The following is an 18,028-nucleotide window of genomic DNA, read 5'->3' on the forward strand; positions in this document are numbered from 1 at the left end:
TTCCGTTGTTTTTTTTTTTTCGTTTTTTTTTTTTTTTTTTTTTTTTTTTTTTTTTTTTTTTTTTTTTTTTTTTATTTATTGGAAGGGTTACATAGTAATTCGCCTGAGGACTAATTTAAATAAAAGGCGGAATGAATGTAACAGCCAGCAAAGATAAAGGGATGACTTCGGTACTTAGGCTGTGCAAGGATATGCATGGTCTGCATGGTTATACTGGCTCAGACTCCAGGTTGTTGTGGGAGCTCTCTGTGCATGTATTGCAGGATGGGTTTGTGGCAACTTGGGGAGGGCACTGGAAAAGCAAAAAGGTTGGACTAAAGTTTTAGGTCTTGTTGTTGCAGATGTTAGCTTAGCATTTTGTGTGGGAACAATCTCATTCCTGATGGCCCACAGCTTGGCCATGAAAGAAGTTTCCTTGCAGTGACAGATGGAAGAGGAGGTATTGCCTCTTTACAGTTTCTGTTGGTGAAAATGCTGGGATTCCTATTTCACTGGCTCTCAATAAGGAAGTAGTTTAATTTGTAGTCTTCTGCAAATACACTGTACAACACTAAGTTGCTTTAGTATGTTTGCCATTCTTTTTTTCTTTGGCCAAGGGACAGTTATTTACTGTGCTCATTATATGAGCTACAAAAATTCAATTGCAAAATAATTAATCAGGTCGAGATTTCTTTACTGCTCTTTAATCCCACATGACTGAAATGTCACTTGTCAGCAGCGCATTCGCATTTAGAGGTGTGCTTTTTCATAGAGCACTTCTTCTTCCCAAGGAATTTGCAAACTGGTTTGACTACAGCTAGACCAGACACATAAAATATACTGTGAGATAGGATTAGGTGAGAACATCAATGGCAGTTTTTGTAGATCATAGGTGTCCTTGAGAAGCAAATTATGAAAGAGCAAGGTCAGAGTGCAAGAGAATAGTAAACTTAGGAAAGTGTCTGACATGCGTATCCTTATGGCTGCAGGGTTTAAACCATGCAGTAAAGAACAGTGGAAAATTACAAGGGGACTAAAGTGACCTGTTATGGGAAGAAGAGCAGGGAGAGAAAAGCGTGCAGGAAGCTGGTTGGTGTACTGTGTTTTTGGAAGTCAAATGTGCTGCATTTGTCAAATTTGTGTGCAAATATGCAAATTAGCATTTTAAAATCATGCCAATTTCTAGCTGCAAGGAAGCATCTTTGGAACTAAACTTTTACTGAAGGGTGAAAACAATACTAGTTTGCCAATTTATTGCTAGATGCCCATCACTGAAATTAGGTGTGTGTTTTTTTCTGTGCATGCATATAAATATATGAATATACAGATAAAAAGAATATATATATATATGCACATGTTATTATTTTGCAGTTTGTGATCTTTAGTTCAATTCCTGTGTCATGGATGAAACTGCTTTGTCCCTTGGAACAATAGATGTTTCCTATTTGTCCACCTCAGCAGACTGCAGCATCAGTAGATGTAAGCATTCCACTGAAGAGTGGGTAAGTAAAAATTGGGAATGTTACTGGCCCTATTTATCTTACTGTTTCTTCAAGTTGAAGGTGGACTTTTTATTGTTACAAAGAATGAAGATAAGGAATTATGTCTCTCATGCATGATGCAGTTTGTTTTTAATTTAACTTGAAATATGAGGAAGAACCAATAGTTCAATTCTGTGCCAAAGAATAATGTTGCTGGAAAAGAAAAATCTTGTCAAACTCTACTGATAATCTTACAGTCGTCTGGTGTGATGCTGCTAATCATTTTATATAGCAGTAAATGTACAGAATCCCATTCTGGAGTAGCCAAAGTCAAACAGAAAGTGAAATAGCAAGCTTGTTGCTCTTCTGGGTGATGTAGTGTGCAGGTGAAAAGGAGCTTGATGCTGAAGTTGCACAGTCCTATAGGCATTGAAGCTGTGCAGTCCAGGAGGCAGAAAAAAATTTGGTGGATATAAATAAGGAGCCTATTAAAAGTCTGTGTCCTCCATTGAGTGAGTCCTGGGATTTGGAGGGGACAAAGGAGACAGAGCAGAGTGGTCTGGGTGGAGCCAAAAGAGCCACATGAGGGCTGGGGTGGTGGATGGTTTAGCAGCATAGGTCAGGAGGAGTTAGACATGGATCTGGAGAGGAGGAGTTTGAACTTGATACAGAAGAAGAATTGGAAACATGGTCAGAGTTGAGGGAAAGGGCAGATGTCTTGGCAGCTGGGATTTCTATCTAGCTAGATCTAAGTTCCATGGAACAGCAAGCTGCAGTAACCAAGAGGTCTGTGAGAAAGTGGAATAAGGGCAGGCAAGTCAGAAGAGCTAGAAAGGGGGTTTTGTAAGAAAATGCTTGAGAGGAATGTGAGGGGTTGGAGGCAAGCAGAAGGAAGATGGCATTGTTACAAAGTTGGTTTGTTTTGGAGTTAGCATTAAAGGAGGTGGTAGAGGAGGGATTATGGCAGGCTTAGCATCTTGGTATTTGTTTATTTCAGATGGATGAGTTAGCCTTGGAATATTTGCCAGTTTGTGCTGCTTGCCAAATATGATACATGCACAATTTAGTTTTTAAGCATCTTCAGCATTGTTTTTGACTTTCTCGGAGTTTCTCACTGGACTGAGTTTGTGATGATCTGTATTTGTGTCTTCCTGTCTTGGTTCTACCCTGCTGCTCTGCCACTTAAAAGTTCTATTTTAAACAACATTTTAGGTTTGGTTTAGTTTGTTTCTGTAATTTCTCTTTTAATACTGGAAGTAACTTTCTTAATAAAACGTGTGGTTTAAAAATGGCAATCCAGTTCTCATTCTCAGGCAAGCAATAATTCAGTAGACTTTAATGGAAACAATCAAGGTCTTTGAAAATATACTTAATTACAATTTTTGTATTATGTCCTAACATAGAGAATTAGTTCTGTGAATGCAGTCACTCTGGACTTTTTTCTTCTGTAATCTTCAGATAGACAGTGTAACTTTGGAGAAGTCGTAGGGGTTCCTTTTTCATATCACTCTGCATGAAACTGCTGAAAGTTCCTACAGAGTCCATGGAGTTACTATTTTGGATACACTGAGTCTTTTTGCAGCTTTACAGGGTGATATATTCAGTTGAACTTTAAAATACATTGTTCATATTGCAAGCACCTTTACATTATTGAGAAGGTAGTCTACTGTTAATTTCTTTCAGTTTTCTCAGCTGGCAATTTCTTTGGTGTTTCTTAATTACAGTTATCATTCCTTTTAAAATGTTGTTTGTCAACCCATGCAGCAGTGCTTACATAAGTACAACACTGAGATTTTTTCTTTTATTTTTTAAATTTTAGAAAAATGTTGGAAAAAATTGAGGGGTAATTTTTTGTGTGTCTCTGGCAGCTCCTCTTCCTCAAAACTTTCCCATACACAGCAGAACACATATTTCTGCATATTTACACAGTGGTCTTTTGTTCTGCAGGGAGAGTGTAACTCTCGTCCCACTCTGTTCCGATCTGCCACTTTAAGATGGAAGGAGGCTCTGCTGAGCAGGAAAAGGCCGTTTGTGGGACGATGTTGCTATGTGTGCACTCCCCAGAGCCGGGTAAGAAGATTATGGAATGGATTATGTTTGACAATAATGCATAGTTGCAGCATAATGAAGTTGCAGTAGTTTCCTTACTTTCAGAATTAAGGTCACAATGTTTTTTAGTTCATGAAGTGCTATAGTTTTTCACTGTTGTTTGTGGTTATGTTTAATTTGTAATGGAATTAAAGGATGGCACACACCTGTTTTGATGCTTAAGTCTCCCACCTCTCAGTGCAGACTTACTCCAAACTCTTGCACAAAACTCTCCAGCTCCTCAGAATTATTACTAGGAAATGGGATAGCAAAATTATCTGGTGTGTTAGATTAATAATGGGACTTTGGACCATATAAAAGTGTGAAAGTTTGCTTTTAGGACACTTTAATTGTCTATCCACATAATAAATACAGTTTGGAAGCTAAGCAGTATGCTTCCTTTCCAACTTGCTTAGTCTTGTACTTGAGAGAGCAAGTTAATTTTCTACACCTGGCTGATTCCTTGCCTCTCTGCCCAGCCTGGAAACAAGGACTGCCAGTTGTGATAGTGGGGATATTTGTCTGCTGGGAACAGTGTCAGGATGGTGGCTCTAGAGAGGTTGTGCAAGTTGATTTAAAATGTGAACTTTATTGAACGGCGTTGGGCAGACTTTCTGTAAGCTCAAGATGCAAATGCTGATAAATGGCACAATACAGCTTGCAACCATTTCATCATGTAATTTGGCTATGTGCACGCCCTGGGCTTTAGATTGCACTCAGTTACACCTTCACTGCCTGGGCTAGAGGGAAAATTTGCTTTCCTCTTTGACCAAAGAGAAGTTATTTCACTCTTTTCATCTGTCAGAACAGAAAATTGCAGCAATGACATAAAATGTGATGCAGAAATCCAAATGTACTGTGAAGGCTGTGTATGATATGGGCAACAAGACAAACAGTTAGATAAACTGAGACTACTTCAAACAGACAAGTCCAGTGTTTTGACTTACAAAAAGGTGTGTGTGAATCCTCAGCTTAGGGCTTTATGCATTTAGTAGTTAGCCTGCTAGTAATTAGGCTGTTCCTCTCAAACTGGGAATTGTGCTTTAAAAATAAAAATCTTGTTCTGTATTTTGTCTATTTAATAAGAGACTAATTAACTACTCTGAGATCCCACTTAAGAAAGGAGCATGACCTATTAAGCCCTTTGTTACCTTCTGCTGTAAGGAAAAAAAATACCATCCTTGCACAGACAGTAACAAAGACAATCATCGCATTAGATTGGAAATACTTTTTTTGGAGTGGCCTTTTTCATTATTTTTCTTAAGGAAAATAAATTAATGAGGCAAATTTCCTTAAGTGTGCTGACCACACTAACAACTTGCCAATGCTGAGAGTGGAAAGTTTTGCTTCTCCCTCTTGTTTTCCTTCCTGCTCTCCTGAGGGCTGATCAAGTTCACTAACCAAGCACAAAACTACCTGCTATTAATTTAGTCTGTCTCTCTTAGTTTTTTGTCTTGTCTGCATGAAGTTGGGACATTAAAGGTTGTAATGAATTCTAGAGGTGCTGTAAGTTAAGGGGTGAGGCATAGAGATCAGCAGGAAAGGCCAGGACATGGTGATGGGAGCTGGGCTTCTTCTCTGTGCCAGCAGGGAGATCCAGTATTGGCTCAGTTGGTTTCACAGAACCATCTGCTCTGCCTGACACAGGATTGGAGGGGAGTTAAATAAGGAAAAGCTGAAGTGTAACAGTACTGCTGGAGGATGAGTTTTGTAGTGAGGTTTAACCTGACACTTGGAGCACTGGTATGGACAGGTATAGACTGGCATTCAGTGGTACTTAACTTTGTTGCTGATTGTTTGGGAGACTAAGAGCAAGTCATCTTCTCTTTGCCAGAACACATCATCTGCTTATCACATCCACAAAAAGTCACCAGTGTATAGTCAGAGAAATTAGCATGACATTGAAGTTTCCTCTTAAGACCTTAGAGCAGGAGTTGGTTGATTGTATAGCACAGTTGTGCTGTATCAGGAAGCAGGAGACTCTGCTCTCACCATAGCACATAATTTCTACCTGATTTGCAAATTACACAGGACAGTCATATATTTTAATTTTGTGGTAAATGGTGTGTCCTAAACAAACTACAAACAAATGACTCTTACCTGACTCTCATTGCAGAATTGGTCGTGAGGTTGTTTTGCAGCTCTGCTGTTGCTAGTGACCATCTTTCTCCTTTGCTGTCCCTTTTCTGTCTTCTTTGACATGTACAGTTCCAGTAGTTTTAGCTGTAGTTCACTGCTGGCAAGGTACCAGTTTTATAATTATATATCATTTGAGTAGAAAGAAATCAACCTCTTGGTCAAGGTATTCACTTGGACTATGGAAGAGTAGAATTTAGATCTTCCTGTGAAGGAATATTTGTTGTGGAAGTGCTCCTGAACTCATCCCAGTTAATACCTTGGCATGTGGAGTCTGTAACAAGGCTCTACAAGGCTGGACTGAGTTTGTTGTTCAGGCAGAGCAGGAATGTGGAGATTTGCCACCTGACCATGGATGGATATCCTGACCCTTGGGCTGTTGTTACATGATGCTTGTTCTGCTGGCAAACCGGATGCTACAGACTGAGCATCAAATGCTCGTGGTTACAATAATGCCCAGTGTGACTTAATAAAGTTCTGTCCCAAAGATGAGTTCTGTATTGTGACAAGTTCTGGTTTATATTACATCAGAATCTGCTGAAATGTTATGGCTTGAAGAGTGTAACCAGTGCAACCACACAGTAAAGCCTAGAGAATGCTTTGAAAGTATTGGACTTGGGAATAGTGATTAGAATTTCCATTTTCATTTTAGAAGTTTGTGTAACATGTAGGCAGGTTCAACACTTCTCTGGTTTTGGCTTTGATTATAGTACAAATGAAAAACATTGCATCATCTTAAATGTTATGATGAATGTAACAGACAAAGCTATTTTTATGTAATGAAATAGTCCATCAATCTTTTTTTTCTTGGTTTTACAGGATAACTTCTTCAATTCTAGTATTCCTTCTTTGGGTCTACGTAATGTCATATATATCAATGAAACACATACAAGGTATTGTAGCAAGTGTTTCTTTTGCTTTTTGCAATCAATGTGCTTTGATTTTATGACAGAGAAATCTTTATTATGGTCTGGACTGAGCTGATATATATTGTTGTCCTAAAATGCAGAGATTTGGTGCTGTCTTCAGTAACGTGCTTGTTAAATCTGGCTGTGTGTATTTGGGAACTGGGTAAAGTCCTTTGGGATTATAGAAAAGGAGTGTAGGGGTCAAACCTGTTTCACAAAAAACCTGGAATTTTTTCAAAAAAATTCCTTCTCCTTTCATGCAAATGGCAGCAGCATCTGTAGCATAATATTGAGGGCACCCAATTTATTCCCTTATGCAGAATGACTTCAGGCTGCCCTTTAATTTACTGAGCAGATCTGTCTCACAAGTTAGATGTTGACTATTACCACTTATGGCAATTAACCTGAATATGTTTTATGAATCTGTCTCTTCTCTGCCTCAGTGGCAGAGTGCAGCTTCTGAAAAGTGTGGTATAAATAAAAAAAAACCAAAAAACAAAAAACTGAAGATGTTTCGTTGCTTGTGTGGTATAAATTAAAAAAAAAAACAAAAAAACAAAAAAATGAAGATGTTTCGTTGCGCTATTGGAATCATATCTTGTGTTCTGGGATGAAGATACTGGAATTGCTCAAAAATATTCTGTTCTTTGGAAAGTTAATAATGCTTGCTAAGTTTTCTTACAGTAATCATTAGCATAAGTAGGTCCTGCAGTGTTTGTTGTAGAGTCAGAGCAAACAAAGAGAGGCCAGCAGCCTGATAGAAATGAGCCAAAGTGTCTGAGTGAAAGAAGGACAGCATTGTGTGTGCTTGAGAGGGAGAAAGCTAATGTTAGAAGCTGTTCTTTACTAAATTTCTATTAATTATGGGTTTTTTAACAGTTGAGCTTATAGTTTGGAATACAGAAAAATAACAGAAATACTGTTGAACTTTTTAAAAATCAGTTTTGAAAGTCTAATGCTTGAATGGTTTTGAATAGTCAAAGTTACTTGAATTGGAAATACAAAGAGAAAAAAAATGAGTTAATGAATTATTCTGAAGTAAACGCATCTAGCTCAGAATAGTGAGAAATATAGTGTCATTATAGTGTGAAAATGGACAATTTTAATGAAATTCTGTGTTTCATGGAGCTACATAGTCACAGTTTCCTGACTTTAGAAAGCAGGGGGGGTTCTTTTTAACTGTCAGCATGCTGTAACTGTATTGACAGCCTTTATCTGAGGTACAGCTGCCAGTTTTAAATGTCTCTTGACTGGTCCATTCTTTGTCTTTTCTATCTTCTCTTATTGCTACATGATCAGAAAGCAGAATTTTTCAATTAAACTACATTATGTCTAAGCTGTAAAATGAATGTAGAAGTCTTCATACCTTGACATATCCCTGCAATAGCTGTGTGCTGTTCTGATATGTTCATAGTTACCAAAAAATATTGTTGTCAGAAAGCATATCCTTTTCTTTGCTTTCTAGAAAATCAGTAAGGTTCTTAAACTTTAAAGAGAAGGGGGATAAAGGAAAAAAGCAATTAAAAGAGAGTGACCAGTCTTCTCCTCTGACAGCATGAATAGCTGGTTTGAAAATTTGTGTGATCATTCCTTGCCACTCTGTGCCCATGGCTCGTGCATGTGCACCCATCTTAATTACAGTGCACTCTAGGGCTCTGGCCTTTTGCAGTGTAGAAGTTCTGTCTCATCTTTCCTCACTGTTTTTACCACATGTATAAATTTACTGAAGTGTGGTAGGGAGGTTTAACAGCCAAGATCAGTAACTTGAGTGATGACAACGGGTGAGACGTTGGCGGGGCTCCAGCATGGAAACCACCATGAGCTTTGTCACCCACAGTTCAGCTTGGGACACTCACTGGAGCAGCAGACAGGCATTGCACCAGCAGACCTCAGGACAGGAGTTTTGCATAATACTTACTGCTCTGGGCTTAGAAATTGTCAGACTTTAATTTTTGATCCAGCTGTTAATTCTGCCCCATCACATCAGCTCTGCTGTTTTCGGGTCCCAGGTGTTTGGTTTGTCTAGTTGGTGGCTTGTCCACTGCTGGCCTGGTAAATGAGGGAGGTGGGGAGAGGAATAGTGATGAGTATCCACTGTGGGGGATGGGGTGTAAGCCATTTCTGTGTCACAAGCATCTTCTGTGATGTTTGATATTTCAAATAACATTTTCTTAGGTGATTTCTGCTTGTTTGACTGAGAGAGTAGAGGACAGGGTTAATTAAGAAAGAAGAGACTGTCTTCATAAGTTACCTTAAACACTTTGAATTTTAGTGAGATTTACTGATTATTTTGTAGTTATACTCTTGCTAAAACTTTGCTAGAAGAAATGGAGAAGACACATAGGACTGGGTGTTTGAGGACACAGTAAAGGAAGAAAAACTAACTAAAAAAGTGGGTTTAGTTTTGATGGCTAATGCAAACATATTTTCAAAAGTGTTTGTGGGAGTTTACCCTGTGCTTACGTGAGCAGCTTTCCCAAGAGGACTTGGTGTTCCTTGAAGAAGTTGACAAAGCTCTTAGCTGGGCATTTACTTTCCTTGGTGGAAAGGGGCACCAAATTGGAAATCAGCACTATCACTTTTTTTGACCTTGCTGAGCTGGCAAGTTGATTCCTGGGGACAGACAAAATGTATATGCTGCTTTGGTCGCTATAGTCCTGTGGTTCTGTGGGTATTTCAAAGCCAGTGTCACCCTGAATTGGAGGGGTGCAGATGTTGGCTCAGATATTTTGTGCTATGTTTCATCTATAACATGAAGATATTGGCAATTTACTAGAAGATACAGAAGCTTTTAGACAGCCATTTATAAAATTTTACTTACTTTGCTTCTTAGTTGTTTTTTTTAGTTGTTTTTAATGCTGTTGTTTTTGGAAGCAAAATATTTTGAGGATCACACTGAAATACCCTTCATATTTTTGTAGGTACAGAGGGTGGCTTGCAAGACGCTTTTGCTACGTCCTTTTTGTGCAAGAGAGGGATGTTCATAAGGGTATGTTTGCCAAGAATCTGACAGAAAATGTGCTGAATAGCAGCAGGTAAGATAACACAAAATTAACTGTTTAAAAAATTTCTAGTACATTAAAATATGCCTTAATTTAGAAAATACAAATTTTGAAAATCAGACTATTTAAATACTAGTAGATGCATTATCTTTAGCACAGCCTTTCAGGAATGTAGCTTGCAATTTCTGTTAGAAATTGTAAAAGAGGGGAGTTTAAGGATTACAAGTCTCTAAATGAATGGTGTGTAGTGGGGGAACAGCAGACAGCACACAGAAAAATAAATTGCTACATGAGAGCTCTTCAAACTTCTGTTTATCTAATTCATGTAAGTCATTACCACTGAAGTCATACTGCAGTCATCAGAAATTGTGTTCAGAAATAATAGGAAAGCAGCATTTTGGAATCCCTGAGTGTACACCTGGAGAGTGCAGCAAAAAATGGAAAAAGGCTGTAGAATGGAGTACCTAGCCTTAACTTTGTGGAGCTTGTTTTCTGTTTCATATGCCTCACTTTAAATGACATCTTGAGCCCCTGATCAGCTGTTCAGGTATCAGTTTTCCTTGGACACAAAGAAATTCAACCACCTGCTTGCTCCTTGAGGCTACTTTTGTCAGAAGGCACACACTGCCTACATTAACATTCCTAATTCTCCTGAATTTTTAAAGCTTGAGTCACATCTGAAGATGATAGTGTTGCTTTTGAAAAGTAAAGCAGAATGTGTTGTGCTACAGTCAGGGTGTGTTAAAGCCACTTACTGTCTCTTGGGTGTGTTTTAAAGGGGGAAAATAGCCCTTATAAAATTTTGTTAGACTTGGTGTAACTGAGAATTCAAGGGCAAAAATAATCTAGAAGTTTAAAATGGCAACTGCATAAATCTATCTAATGAGGTATGTGAAATTGCTGTGGCAGGAAAAAGAAAACATTAACAAAAATGAGACTGCACCTGTTCCCCCTGAATTTTTAACATTATTAACCATTTCAGAAAATTGGCAGTCACGTAATGTTTTAATATTAGTACCTGTGAATTGTGTATGTACTGTTTCATGTAGTCACCTTTGAGCCCATTCAATCATCATCTGCCTCTTAAATTAGAGCTTATAAAACTGAATCAAGTTTAATGCATTTGGAGTACACAGTAGTTTAGTGTGGATACTTTTTATGTTTGCAGGTTACTCCTGTAGTAATACGTAGCTCATTCCTAGCTGTTGTTGTCTGTGTTTTGGACTCTCCTGTTGTGGGGTTGTCTCACAAACTTTACTTTTTAATGTTAGAGTCCAGAAGGCAATTGTAGATGAAGCTTCTGAACCAAGTACTCCTGGCAGTTTTGTTCAGACGGATCCTAAAGCTATCAACAAAGTGAAGAAAAAAGCTAGAAAAATTCTCCAGGAGATGGTAGCAAATGTCTCACCTGCTTTAATCAGGTAAGAAAAATGTCTCATCAATATTGTCAGTGAGTGGAAGAATGAACAAGCTCTTTCTGCATAATACCAACAAAAATAGTAGTTATTCTTCATTTTTAGATGCAGCAGAAGTCCTCTGCCTTTACAAGGAATATATTTTATGATAAGATTAAATAAGAACTTTTCCTTTTCTCACAAAACTAGTTGTGGTAGGACCAGTATTGGCATCATTTGTTGTTTCAGGCTCACATGGGCAAGAGCAGCTATCTGCAGCATCACAGACCAAAAGATAATTTTTCCATTAGCCTATTCAATATTATAATTTGTAGATATAAATATCTCAGGGAGAGTCTTATTTTAGATAAAATCTTCTCCTGTGGTGTCTACATTTACTACTGAGGATGATTTTGTCTCTGTCATGCTCCTAGTTCACAGCCTTCACTGAGGTTGATACAAGGTTTGTGTCATAACTGCAGGAGGCTGAAATGTTGCTATACAGGCAAAACCACAGACAAAACCTTGTTTAGCAATTGTATTTTATAGTAATTTTGTTTGAATATAAGTTACCTGATCAGCTGCCTTTGCCTTTAGTCATACAGAAGCAATATAAAACCGAGGCAGAAATAAATGAAGCTTTTTTGTGTTTGTTTTCCCTTAGGTTGACTGGCTGGGTGTTACTGAAGTTGTTTAACAGCTTCTTCTGGAATATCCAGATCCACAGAGGTCAAATAGAAATGGTCAAAGCAGCAACAGAGGTAAGGGAGGGTGGGAAAATCCAGTAAAGTAGATTTTTGAAGTAGTTTCTAATAGTGTTTGTGGCACTTCTCTTTTTGTGAGAGTTCTGCTAAGTCTGTATGAAATGCAATTGTAAGTAGAACTGTATTGTATCTGAAATACAATAAGAACACTGTGAAATAGTTTTCATAATTAAATATATGCTCCTAGAGTTGTTTAACCTAAAATACTATGTGAACTCTGGGTTTACCTTTGATTCAGGATCAAATTTTAACTATTAGGCTGAATGATTATCTCAGATAACCTTGCATCCAACATTATTTCTGTTTTTTGAGCTGAGGCAGCCAGCAATAAATTAGTAGATCTAGTCAGGATTTTTCACTTTCACTTTGATTTGGAATAAAAACTTTTAAGAAAAAACTTTTCCCATTTCTTACTAGCAGTCTGTTTCCAGTTTTTTAGTATTTATTGAAATCGGTCAAACAAACTCCTGAATGCTACCATTTTCTTTATACTCAAATGAATTAACTCATCTTGCAGGATTTACCTTAGCAATATTGATTAGATAAATCAAACAAATAAAGCTCCTGTTATTTTCTGGGGTTTTTTGAATATTGTATTTGGGAAACCCACTATTCATAAATCCTTGCTAATATTTAATAGAAATACAGGTATTTTGGTGACAGTGAGGATTTTCCACATCACTTTAATTGTTTGATTATTGTCTCAGCACTGTGCGTCTGATGAAACTGGGAGTATTTGTATCCATTATATTAACAATGATTACGTTGTTAATGTAAGGGATACAATTTAAAACTACAGTCCATGAAAACTAAGACTAAAGACAAGTTGACTAAAATATTCTCATTGTCCCAGCTGAAGGAAAACCAGGAGTAAGCAAACTCAATTATGGCAACTGGAAAATACCATCAGTTTAGATAAGATAGTGCTAGCAATCTCAACAGTGGATTTAAGAAAAGGAGTAATATTCCATGTTTCTTATCAGCTAACTTGTTTCTTTTTTCCTTCTCTCCCCACCATAGATGAATTTGCCTCTTATCTTTTTACCTGTTCACAAATCCCACATTGACTATCTGCTTCTTACATTCATTCTTTTCTGCCATAACATCAAAGCACCCTACATAGCTGCAGGGAACAACCTCAACATCCCCATCTTCAGGTAATAACCTCTTCTTATTTGAAAAAAGACTGAGGTGGTGGGATCTGAACTATTGCACAAAATGTCTTAAGTATAAAATGATCTGACTGTTATTGGGCCATCATGTAGAACTTCTTTGGTTCCTGTGACATATTCAGAGAGGGAACATCCTTCTGAGAAGCTCTGTTAAAACCTTAGTAGGGTAAGGAGAAAGGTTATTCCTTTTTTGGAGTCTCAAAGTGGTTAGATGACTAAGGAAAGGTGATATGGGAGAAAAAGTTGTGAATGTACAGCTCTTCATGCAGTTTTGTGAGCTGGCTAACGAGCAGCAATAGTACTAGGTGAATTATACTTTGTGGAAAAGTATTCCACTTGAGTCTGTGTTTAGACTGTATTTCTGGTGGCTGAAGAACCTGAGATATTTTAGGTAATATTTTGCCACTGAGACAGAATTTGGGCATATTTGGCATCTAAAGAATGACTGGATATTATAGGAAATGATGGGGAAAGAAAGGGAATGCCTTGACTTCAAGGGTGTTTTACACCAGTAGGTGCTGGTCTGTAATAATCCCAGTGAAAAAAGTATTCATATAAATTAGCAATTAAAATGCTAGTTCTTAGTGCCAGCAGAATAAATTAGCATAGATAATCTAACATTACTTTAGGCACTGGGCACCCTGAGTTCTGCAGCATTCAGCAGGCCCATGATCCACACATAGCATCCTGCAGAAAGGTGTACTTGTGTTTGGTCTTTTGAGCCAGTAAAGGATTTTTTTTCAAGAAAACAGCCCTATTCACCATTGCTTCTGTCAAGCAGAAAGGATGTCCCTATGAGGACTTCTTGCTACACTATGAGATAAATGCAGGACCATGCAGGTGGTGTAATTGCTGGTGCCATGTGGGAGCTACCTGCAGATTGCTCTGTTAAAATCAGCTGGCTGAGCTGATTCTGCAGCTGAGGGGAGTGTGTGTCACACCACAGGCATGCAGGCCGTGCAGTCTGTGCAGCGCAGCATGGACTGGGGCCAGCTCAGGTGAACTCTTACATGGGTCACCAGCATTTCAATGTGCAAGAATCTCCTGGTCAGTGACCTGTCAAGGCAGTGAAGTGGAGCAAGACAGTGCAAAGAAGCCTGTTCATAAGTGAAATAGAGAAATATTTGTGTAGTCCCATCATGTGTAGTGTAATACAGTTTAGTCTTTAAGAATTTAAGTTATTTGAATCCCTGTTGTGTGCAAGAAATTATTTGTTGGAGATGTAGTAGTTTTCTGCAAGCTGAAATCAATGAGTATAATCCTTCTTTGGTGTGTAGCACACTGATCCGCAAGCTGGGAGGATTTTTCATTCGTCGGAAGTTGGATCAGAACCCTGACGGTCGTAAGGATTTCCTGTACAGAGCTTTGCTCTATGTGGTGTGTATTTCTTATCTTTCTGTAGGTAGCATTTCACTTGGGTGGCAAGTGGGAAAAGTGGGTTCCATCGCTCTGGAGATGTATTTATTGCTTTGAATTTGTCTTAAATTTTATGCTGCTAAAGGGCATTCATTTTTGTATGAAGGTTTGAATTTACAGAATAAAGAAAACTGCATGCTCAGCTCTTTTGAGGATGAGCAGATACCCACCTTGCGTAATCCTTATTAAAGAATGAGGAATTAATGCTCTCTGAGTTAACTTATGCTTGTTTCACTGATGTCTTTTGTTGTGAGGCATCTCTACACTGATTCACTTAGCACAATGAAAGTCTCTGTTCATGATGGGTTGATGTAATCCTTTGTGCCATTCAGTGTAGTAGCTGTATTTGCATCTTGGAAGATGGGATGTGCTGGGGAACCAGAAGGAAAGATGAATGTGAATCAACTCCATCAGCCATTGCTGGAGATGTTTTTTGAACAAATGTCATAGTGCTTGTATATTCATACAAATTCAGTTGCACATAGGTCTGGGCTTGTGTCAGGCATGAATTAATTATTGGGTTTTTTTCCCACAAGTACTCATGCCAAGTCATGATCTTCATTGCTTTTAAAAGGAAATGGTTGCTGACAATATATCTGAAATATAATTGTATGCTATTATGTATAAGTATGCCAATATCATTAGATATTTATTTTTTTCTCTTTTCCAATCTTTTTGTATTCAGCACATAGAAGAATTGTTGAGACAGCAGCAGTTTCTAGAAATATTCTTGGAAGGCACAAGGTCTCGAAGTGGAAAGACATCTGGAGCTAGAGCAGGTCTTCTGTCGGTGGTGGTGGATGCTCTCTTCTCAAACGCTACTCCTGATGTCCTGATTATACCTGTGGGAATCTCCTATGATCGCATAATTGAAGGTCACTATAACAGTGAACAGCTGGTAAGAGCAATCAAACAACTTGCTTTGCCTAGGGATTTTCTGCTTATGTGCAGGAAAATGTGTTACATAGTTAAAGGTTGTGCTAGTCCTCTGTTCATGGACTCAGGGTTTGTGTTGAGCCATGAATCACAAAATGTCTCTGATGGGGAGTGTTGAGGTACAGGTGACACACTTCTAAATGCAAATTCATGACATGACAAATAGTTCAAGGGGATATCTACAGAGAAAAATAGTTCTCTAGATGTACTTGAAGTTATAAGGTGTGTCAAAAGCTTTGGGCTTGCTTTGTCTGTTGTTGTATGCATTTTAATTTTAAACATAACCTTTTAATTGCAAAGTGGAAGAAAAGCAAAACAACCACCTATGTTTTCTAGGGCAAACCTAAGAAGAATGAAAGTCTTTGGAGTATAGCTAGAGGAGTCTTCAGAATGCTGCGGAAGAATTATGGGTGTGTCAGAGTAGATTTTGCGCAACCATTTTCCTTAAGAGTAAGTTTCTTATCTTGAAGGTCTTTTTGAAGGTTTGACGTTTTCAGTGTTTCAGTAGTGGGACACATTTATTTCAACTTTCTCATTGTGGGTTATCATCACTAGCATTATCTGCTGCAGTCCATTCTGGCAGTACAAAAATATCCCTGTTTTTGATGAATGTTTGAGTCTTTGGACACCTTTGTATTAAGCAGAAATAGTCTCAGAGTTGATATGTTAGTTTTGAAACGGTCTAAGTATTCTTACTGGTGGGGTTCTTTGTTTAACAAGTGATCTGTAAAATGATCCTTATACTATCTAGTAATTCTTTACATTGTAGAGACATTTGGAGTTGAAGGAAGCTGAATACTGTTTTCCAATTTAATTTAATGATACTGCTATGGTTAAGGAAGGGCGTTTATCTCACTGGATTTTTAAAATTGCTGAACAAATTAGTAGCTATAAAAGTGTCACGGGTAATATAAAATGAAAATCTGTATATTCTTTGAAAGTCATCATTCATTATTAGTTCACAACTATTACCTACAGCACTTCACTGTATACTGTTCTGTAGTTTCTCAGGGAATGGGGTAGTGTGGTGGTATCTGCCTTTACTCTAAATTTTCTCAAATTTCTTTGCAGAATCTGCTGGTACTAATCTACATTTCACTAATCTGTATTCTGCCACTGTATATCTTATTTTTAGTGTGACTTTAATAAGATTAAGCACTGTAACAGCAACTTACTAGAACATTATTCAAATTAATTAGGTGTTCTTCTTTCCGCCCTACTTGTCTCAGGAAAAGCAGTAGGGTTGGAGAGCTTTGGAGGGTTCAGTTACCACAGCATGAAATTATTGTGACCGGCTGTCCTGCATTATAATTAGTGTAGTAGGGAAAGATTCTAATGCTCTTCCAAAGCAGGAGGCTTGGACTATTCTTGGTAGGGAGTTAACAAGTTTTCTTGGATCAGTGTAAGGAAAAGAGGGTTATCTGCCCTCTTAATCTAGTGAAATGCTAATCACTCTGTACCTTGCCAGCAGCCTCTGTCAGGTCCCATTTGTACCTGTGTTCCTTATTGTGCTCTAGAATGGTGACAAATGACATAAATCGTTAAAGTGTGCCCTAGCTCACATTTGCAGAAGCGTAACTGTAGTTGTGTCACTGCAGGTTTTTCTAAAGCACATGAGCGTTGGGGGTTAATTTTGGGCATCTGCAGTTCTATGAGCCCAGGCTTGGAAGCAGAAGAGAGTGTGAAAGAGACTGTGAAAGTCTTTTAAGCAGCTTTCCTGGGAGAGAGCTGTTTTCCTGACCAGCAGGTTAAGTGGCTCTTTAGTTTCCCATTCTTTACTGAAACTGAGGGAACACAGTGTCCTGAAAACAGAATAGTGTAAATTTTAGCCTATAAGGAGAGGAATTTGGCTTTTAAGAAATTTGAGATTCAGGAATTCCAAGCATGCAGTACCCTGCCTGCTTCCTGGGGGCTTTAGTTTGTGTCTTGCAACTGGAGTTTTGTACAGCAGTGTTTCCCCTTAGAAGTTCTCTCTCACGGCTTTTGAGGAAGGCAGGAGTAAGCAATAATTACAGTCCCCATGCTGGTTCTGAATGGTGCTAGGTTTTGCTCTCATTTATGTTAATGAGGCAGTTCTCATTAATTTAATCGTGGAACTCATCTCAAAGGAGTTGTTCACAGCAGGGTGCTGACAGAGGTTATGTGTTGTTTTCAATGCAAGTTTTATATGAAGTACAGATTCCGTGCTTTGGGAAGTCTACTTTTTGCATTAAGTAAAGTCAAACATGAATAAGCTGTTGAAAACTTAATATCTCTGACCTTATTACTGCTTTTTTAGTGTGAGCTATTTTTAATCAGTTGTCTTTTTCCTGTAACAGCATTATCAATTGAATGCAAGAATAAGGTGGAAAAAGTACAAAAAATAATGAGCCTTTTTTTTAACAGGAATATGTGAACAGCCAAAGCCAAAAACCTGTGCCTGCTCCTTTTTCTTTGGAACAAGCTTTGTTACCAGCTATACTTCCATCAAGGTAGAGATTTTTTTGGGGTGTTGTTGAAAGGGAGAACAGGTTGGGATTTGTTTGTTTATCTTTTTTGTGTTCTGCATTAAATTCCAAGCAATGCTTGAACTCCCCATGGATAATCTAATTTTTATAGAAAAGTGCACAACTTAGGCAATTCTAACTGTAATTTATTATAAGACTTACATTCTTCCTGATGAGGTCTGTTCAAATAAATTCAGGTAGACCTTTTTTTTTTTTTTTTTTTTTTTTTTTTTTTAAACCTTTTTTTTTTTTTTTTTTTAAAATTT

At 37.9% G+C, this 18,028-nt stretch overlaps 1 protein-coding gene across 5 annotated transcripts in view; it reads left to right on the top strand.

Annotated features, from left to right (window-relative positions):
• GPAM (glycerol-3-phosphate acyltransferase, mitochondrial) overlaps window positions 1–18,028 on the top strand; it is a 30,805-nt gene that overhangs the window by 605 nt on the left and 12,172 nt on the right. For 4 of the 5 annotated variants that reach the window (XM_041461229.1, XM_041461228.1, XM_041461231.1 and 1 more), the window contains 11 exons: window positions 1,351–1,481; window positions 3,408–3,530; window positions 6,504–6,577; window positions 9,514–9,627; window positions 10,866–11,015; window positions 11,653–11,749; window positions 12,773–12,909; window positions 14,202–14,301; window positions 15,026–15,238; window positions 15,613–15,726; window positions 17,662–17,747. In XM_041461229.1, coding sequence (XP_041317163.1) covers window positions 1,380–1,481; window positions 3,408–3,530; window positions 6,504–6,577; window positions 9,514–9,627; window positions 10,866–11,015; window positions 11,653–11,749; window positions 12,773–12,909; window positions 14,202–14,301; window positions 15,026–15,238; window positions 15,613–15,726; window positions 17,662–17,747 — 1,310 coding nt within the window. In that variant the 5' untranslated portion in view covers window positions 1,351–1,379. The remainder of the gene's footprint in view (window positions 1–1,350; window positions 1,482–3,407; window positions 3,531–6,503; window positions 6,578–9,513; window positions 9,628–10,865; window positions 11,016–11,652; window positions 11,750–12,772; window positions 12,910–14,201; window positions 14,302–15,025; window positions 15,239–15,612; window positions 15,727–17,661; window positions 17,748–18,028) is intronic. The other variant, XM_041461232.1, reaches the window with a different exon arrangement.

Source organism: Pyrgilauda ruficollis, unplaced genomic scaffold (genome assembly GCF_017590135.1).
Source record: "Pyrgilauda ruficollis isolate IOZ18807 unplaced genomic scaffold, ASM1759013v1 scaffold15, whole genome shotgun sequence".
Classification (NCBI taxonomy): Eukaryota; Metazoa; Chordata; class Aves; order Passeriformes; family Passeridae; genus Pyrgilauda; species Pyrgilauda ruficollis.